We start from the raw sequence: 6,736 nt of genomic DNA, 5'->3' as shown, positions 1-6,736 counted from the left end.
GCAGAGCTCAGCTCAATCCAACTCGCTCCCCAAGGACACCAAACAGGAGGACAGTCGGCCACCCAGTCACCCCCTGGGACTGGCGGGGAGCCTCCCAGGGGAGCAGTGCTGTGGAGGAGCTGCCAGCCTGCTGAGCGCTCGGCAGGAGCTCCCCAGGCAGCAGCACAGACAGAGAGCTGCAGGTCCCCTCCGCCACGCCTGAGGCTAGGAAGCCTCCTTGGTGCCTTTCCTTTTATTTTCTGGCTCCTTCCTTCTGCCTTTGCCTGAGGCAGGAAGGAAGGTGGTCCTGCAGAGCTGCTGCAGGTGTACCAGCCACACACGTCTAATGGGTGTCTTATGAATTCCTGTGCCACTGTCATTGCTGTAGGAAAAAGCGCATCGATAAACACTCATAATCTTGAAGCCCCGCCGAGTGTGAATTTCAAGCTCCCTGGGCTGACGGTCACTGACGCACTGAGGCCACGGGTGCTCTTCTGGGGCTGTCGGACTGCACTTGGCCCCAAAGGAAACATAAACAGGGGAAAAATGATTTTCCATCTGGGTTCGTGGGTTCCTGAACTTTCCTGAGACTCCAGGTTAAGAACCACTTAGTGTGTCTCAGCCGGCATTTAAAATGGAAAGGGAGTTCCCGTTGTGGCGCAGTGGAAACCAATCCAACTAGCATCCATGAGGACGCAGGTTCGATCCCTGGCCTCACTCAGTGGGTTAAGGATCCGTGTTGCTGTGAGCGTGGTGTACATCACAGATGCAGTTCAGATCTGGCATGGCTGTGGCTGTGGCATAGGCGGGCCGCTACAGCTCTGATTCGACCCCTAGCCTGGGAACCTGCATATGCTGTGGGTGCGGCCCTAAAAAGACAAAAAAAAAAAAAGTATAGATGAGGAATGTGTCGGCCTGTGTATCAGCAGAGAGATGGGGACGGGTTGGGAAACCTTTGCTCGGTCCGGGGGTCTGAGCCCTGACGGGCAGCCAGACCCCCCTGGCCTGAATCCCTCCTCTGCCACTCAGAGCTGTGTGACCACCAGCCGAGCCACGTGCTCCGTGGGCCTCCCCGGCCTCCTTTTGCAGACGGGGTGGACAGAGTCCCGTCCGCTCGGGTTGCTGTGGAGGGAGTGGAGGTGGCACAGGGCCTGGCACTTGGCAGCATTGCTGCGTGTTTGGCAGTTGCCGTCGAGTGGGTGCGTGCATGTTCTCTGTCACCCGGCAGTGGGTCCCTGTGGGCCACGACGGGAGGACGTGGGACTCAGAGCTTGGAAGCCGTTACGTAGGTTTCAGGGTTGGGATGGGAGACACAGGCTGTGCGAGGCCTGGGGTCTGCTTGCGTCTTCCGTTGGGCTGTGACCCATGACCAGCCTTCGACACGTGCTGCCCTCGCCTCCTCCTGGATCTGGTCTTTGCCCACATTGGGTCCTTTGGCCTGGAAGGTGCCCCTCCCCCGGCTCCCAGTTCCGGGCCAGTTCTCACTCAGCCTCTGGGACCTAGCTCAGATGTTGCCTCCTCCAGGAAGCCTTCCCTGAAGCACAGCCCACCCTCACCCCCGCTTCCAGGCAGGTGTCTGTGCACAGGGTGCGACACCTGTTCTTATCAGTGCAGATGCCACCACCTACTGCCTCCATCTGCTTCTGTATCTGTCCCCCTACAGGGTGCCCCCCGCTCGGCAGCTGGGCTCTTCCTAATTCCTCTGGTGACCAGGGAGCCTCACGCGGGCCAGGACTTGATAATCATATTCTGAGTGAAGGAATGAATGAGCGGCCTCCCTGAGGCCCTTTGCACACCCAGAGGATCCCACGTGGATGGACTTGGGGCAGGTGGTGGGGGATGGGCACGCTCGGAGCCCCGAAGGGTCGCAGATGATGCGATTGGCCCAGGGTCTGCACAGGCAGGTCCCTTGTCGCGGGCAGACTCTCCAAGGCCTGGGGTGTCAGCGCCGCCTCCTGCCCCCTCTTGCCGTTCTGCTCAGTGGGTTCTACCCCCGAGGCCTCCGCCCCCACAGGCCCAGAAGGCTTTTATCGAATCCCAGACTCAAGGACCACAGCTGGACGCACTGTTCCTGCAGAAGCTTGATTTATTGGTGGGTCCTGATTCAGGGTCTCAACTCAGACTCCCCTGTACTGTCAGCCCACCAGCCAGGGGCCCTGGCAGGGTGACCCACATCCCAGCTCTAGGGACCCGGGAGTGCTGACTTATTTTGGATTTGGGTGGTATCTGGTTGAGCAGAAGTCACGTCTATTAGAGGATAATCCCACTGAAAGCCGATGTCTGTGATGCCCAGGAGCTTGTGGTGCCCAAAGAGTCCAGTGAGCACCTTCTCACTGGTGTCAGGGGAGGCAAAGAACTCCTGGCCAGTTTTCTCTCCAAATGTGGCCCAGCGATCAAAGTCTGTGTATAGGACCAAGTACCGGAGGTATAGCCTGTATGTGCCGTAGACGGCTATAATGTGCTCGCCAGGCTGCAGGATGAACTCCTGGGCGTTCCCACCTGGGCTTCCGTATTTTTCACTCCAGGAGGATCCATACCTCACCTGGATACTGGGGGGAAGGGCGAGCTTTGAAGCCCAGATCCAGGGTGACTCCCAACCCCCAGCAAGGGGGACAGCCCTGTCACGGCAGCGTACGTCCCCGGGAAGGTGCCACTGGGGTCCTGAGATAGGCACGCGGGTCCCCACCCCCTGCTGCGCCCTCCCCCCTCTGTGGTTTGGGCTTGTTTCCCAGCCTCTCCCGGCCTCCGTGTGCTCATCTGCAAAGTGGGAGTGACTGGGGCGCAGGTGCTGAGCTCTGCCCTCAGGATAGCTCCTCAAGGGTCCTGGTCACCTTGACCCTGAGGAAGTGCCAGCTGCTGTCATTGCCCAGAGCAGGGGGCTGAGCCTGGGTCCAGCCTGGGCTTTTGGAGCCAAGTCACTCCGACATGCCAGGTGGCAGGCCTGAGGAGCAGGAGGCTCCCAGGCTCACCTGGGGGAGCTCCACTCACCCCACCCACCTGGGCTTACCTGTGGCCCCTCCCCCGCCTAGGTGCCCGTCCCAGAGCCTCCCCTGCTCACTGGGCCCCGCCCACACTCTGTCCCCTTGGCACCTGCTGCTCTGGCCGGTTCCCTTCCCAGATCCCCAGAACCCCATCAATGCAGAGCAAAGATCCACCCTAGGCCTTGAGGAAAGCGCGCACCCCAACCTGAGGGGAGACACCCTGGCCTTGCCGCCTCTCCAGCCTCTCCACATCTCGTTCCGTCAGCCAGTGGTCCACTTGGACTCTCACTTCCTTTTCTTTTTTCTTTTATTTTCTCTTTTTTTTTTAGGGCCACACTCATGGCATATGGAGGTTCCCAGGCTAGGGGTCTAATCAGAGCTACAGCTGCCGGCCTATGTCACAGTCACAGCAACGCCAGATCCGAGCCGCGTCTGTGACCTACACCACAGCTCACAGCAATGCCGGATCCTTAACCCACTGAGCACGGCCAGGGATCGAACCCTCAACCTCATGGTTCCTAGTCGGATTTGTTTCCACTGCGCCAAGATGGGAATGCCTCACTTCCTTTTCTCTTTGTCCTTAACCTGGGCAGATGTTCCCCCAGCTTTTTCCCACAGGAGATTCTTTTTTTTTTTTTTCTTTTAAGCTCCCCCCTGCCCCACAGCAAATGGAGGTTCCCACACTAGGGGCTGAATCAGAGCTGTAGCTGCTGGCCTACACCACAGCCAGAGCAATGTCAGATTTGAATCTCATCTGCAGTCTACACCACATCTCATGGCAGTGCCAGATCCTTAACCCACTGAGCGCAGCCAGGTACTGAACCTGTGTGCTCATGGATGCCAGTCAGATTCGTTTCCACTGAGTCACGATGGGAACTCCATATGGGGCATTCTTGCACTGGGAGACCATTTTGGGCTGAGTTGAGTGTGGGTTGGTTGAAAAGAGGAAGTTGGGAGAAGCCTCAGCTGCCCCTCGCTTTGGATCCCCCGGAAGTCAGGAGCCCGGCTTGCAGGTGGAGGGAGAAAAAGTGTGGCTGCAGCAGGGAGAGGAAGCGGCGGAGGCAAAGGGACAGAGGGAAGGTGACGGCTGGTGCTTCCAGGACCTGAGGACCCCTTGGCGTCACAGAGTCCTCAGGTCCCAGTGGGGATGTTGGGAGCAGAGGCCCTAAGCCCCCTCCCCAGACCCCCAAGACCTTGGAGGGAGTTGGGACCAGGGAGGGGCTTGCAGCCCTGACCCTACTCACCTCTTGATTAGGCCCACAAGACCTATGTACACTCGAATCCCAGTGATTTCACTCTCATTGTCTTTAGAGGTACTGAAATAGGAGCCTCCTCCAATCCCATATGTCTCTAGACAAAGAACCAGGTGGGTTGGGGGGGGGGAGGCCACAGTGACATGTGGGCTGTGTCTGCCCAGAAGGGACACAGCCCCTGCAGGTGGATGGGACAGTCCTGAGACTAGAGTTTGTCTGTGACAAAGGCTGGGCCCAGCCCCCAGGTCCTGGCTGGGGGAGGCGAGGGGCCCGGGGGAAGGGCAGGAGGGGGCAGACCCCGCCAGACTTACGCCCCGCCCAGCAGGGGCTGCTCCACAGGAGGGCGAGGGTCAGCCACAGCAGCATGGCTTCTGGCTGGAGATCAGGACCCTGGAGAGAAGACAGGCCACCTGAGCTCAGAGAGGACCCCCGCCAACCACCCTGGCCCCAACCATGGCAGGGGCCCCGGCTTACCTGGGCTGGGGAGTCTCGTGGTGCAGTCCTGGTGCTGGGGACACTTGCTGTGCCTGAGCGCCCTCCACCCGGCCCTTTATACCCTCCCGGGCCCCGAGGGCCCCCATCCAGAAGGAAGGAGCCAAGGGTCTGCCAGGGGGACAGGAAGGAGCTGGGCGGTGGGGACTCTTGCTGGGGAATCCCCAGAGCCACCCAGGGGGAGGCTCCCGGATGAGCCGTGTTTATTGTCTTGGTGGCTGTCCTACAAAAACAAGATGGGACAATGAGAGGCATTTCACTATCATCTCTGTGTCTCCCTCTGGGGCACCTGGACTGGACCTTGACTTTGGAGGTGGGGCAGGTGCTGAGACAAACAGGTTTCCTCCCCAGAAGCCTCCCGGGGGCCAGGGCTCCAACCTGGTGCAGAACCTGGTTCAGGGCCGTATTCAGTGCTGGGCAGAGCCCCTTGTCCCCTGGGCTGTCCCCTCTGACCCCTGAGAGCCAGAGTGGGCAATCCAGTGCTGGGTGCCTGGTGCCAGGGGGCAGAGACACCCCACGCGCTGGCCCTTCACAGCCTGTCCTGGAGGATCTGTGATCTTTGCTTTGTGCCGGGTCCGGGTGTAGCTGATGATGAACGGGGTTTCCTGGGCTATGAGATGACTTGCAGCGATGACCCCATGACAGGAGGCACAGTGGGTCCAGGACAGGCCGGTTCTCCAGGCCAGTTCTTCTGAGAGCACCTGGGGCCCGGCCGAGCGGGCAGTGTGTCGCCAGGGGGTGCTGGGTGCTTTAGAGGCTCGGGGCGGGGGCCCTGTTGGGACAGCAAGCCCAGGCTCTCTGGGACAGGACGGAGCTCAGGCTGCGTGCCGGCCTCCCCAACCTCTGGGAAGAGCATCTGGGTCACAGTTCTCCACCCAGGGTGTCTCGGTGTAGACCTGCATCCAGATGGGGTCTGAATCCCTGCCTCCCTACTTCCCAGGCTGCCCTTTGGGGTGCTCACGTCACCCCTGTGTACTTCTGCTGTCCCTCTGTTACTGCGGATGCGGTAGAACCTTGTCACATGGGGCTCTGAGCATTCAGTGTGACCCTGTCCGTGGAGGGATCTGAGCAGGGGCAGTGCGCGCAGCTTATTCTTTGAGCAACCTTGGAACCACCCAGGATCAGGAACCCACAGACCTGTCCGTCTAGGTGAACGGGGTACAGGAGTTGTGGTGGCCTTGCTGCGGAGGAGAAGCAGGAATGGGACCCCGTGTCTTTGCTGCCGCATTGCCCTGGGACACAGGCTCCATGTAGAACGCCCCCCATGAGAGAAGGGGTGCAGAGCAGGGCCTGGCATGGGCACGGCCTCCTTGGGAACATGCTGGCTCACCAGGACCTGGGGTCCCTGTCTTTGTGACGGTGGTGATGCTGGGGCCTGGGGTCTGGGAGGAGGTCCTGTCTCGGTGGCACTTCTGTGACATCCATCAGGCACCTCGACCAGGGGTCAGCACACTCTTCCCAGAAGGCCATGTCCTGTCCCCCACCACTGCAAGAAACTGTGAGCTCAGCAAACTTTTTAATGTGTAAATGATTAGAAATAATTCCGAGGAATTTCCATCGTGGCTCCGAAGTAACCGACCTGACTAATAGCCATAAGGACCCAGGTTCCAAGGATGTGGCATTGCCGTGAGCTGTGGTGTAGACCACAGACGCAGCTCAGATCTGGTGTTGTAGTGGCTGTGGTGCAGGCCAGCAGCAGTAGCTCCAATTCAACCCCTAGCCTGGGAACCTCCATATGCCGCAGGTGTAGCCCTAAAAAGAAAAGAAAAAAGAATAATTCCAAAAAGAGTGTGACCAGTGAAAACCCCTGAAATCCCGCCGTCTTTGCCCATGACTGTGCGCTGGATGTTGTCGGGGGCTGTGTTCCCAGAGCAGAGGCACTGGGGAGCAACCGTGTCAGAGGCTTTAGGACCCAGACAACCTAACAAGTATGGCCCTTCACCCTCAAACCCAGCAGCCCTGGGGGATCGCTGGCCCCTTCCCTGGGACCCAGGCGGCCCTGTCCATGGTGCTGACCCCAGGGGCGGGGGC

General features: G+C 59.7%; 1 protein-coding gene across 1 annotated transcript; it reads right to left on the bottom strand.

Moving 5' to 3' along the window:
* Window positions 1-2,047: 2,047 nt before the first annotated feature.
* On the bottom strand, window positions 2,048-4,773 carry ZG16B (zymogen granule protein 16B). Its single transcript, XM_047779170.1, has 4 exons — window positions 4,688-4,773; window positions 4,525-4,603; window positions 4,205-4,310; window positions 2,048-2,528 (listed from the first exon to the last, which is right to left on the bottom strand). The coding sequence occupies exons 2-4, from the start codon at window positions 4,577-4,579 to the stop codon at window positions 2,162-2,164; spliced, it is 528 nt and encodes a 175-aa protein (XP_047635126.1). The 5' UTR covers window positions 4,580-4,603; window positions 4,688-4,773; the 3' UTR covers window positions 2,048-2,161.
* Window positions 4,774-6,736: the final 1,963 nt, after the last annotated feature.

Source organism: Phacochoerus africanus, chromosome 5 (genome assembly GCF_016906955.1).
Source record: "Phacochoerus africanus isolate WHEZ1 chromosome 5, ROS_Pafr_v1, whole genome shotgun sequence".
NCBI classification, from domain to species: domain Eukaryota; kingdom Metazoa; phylum Chordata; class Mammalia; order Artiodactyla; family Suidae; genus Phacochoerus; species Phacochoerus africanus.
This window is presented reverse-complemented; position numbering and strand designations above follow the sequence as displayed.

Excerpts from the sequence above, each read along its gene's own strand:
- ZG16B (XM_047779170.1), bottom strand. The coding sequence starts at position 4,579 with ATGCTGCTGTGGCTGACCCTCGCCCTCCTGTGGAGCAGCCCCTGCTGG. Across the intron at positions 4,311-4,524 it reads CAGCCCCTGCTGGGCGGGGC|AGACATATGGGATTGGAGGA; the intron begins GTAAGTCTGGCG and ends TTCTTTGTCTAG. Across the intron at positions 2,529-4,204 it reads CTTGTGGGCCTAATCAAGAG|TATCCAGGTGAGGTATGGAT; the intron begins GTGAGTAGGGTC and ends CCTTCCCCCCAG.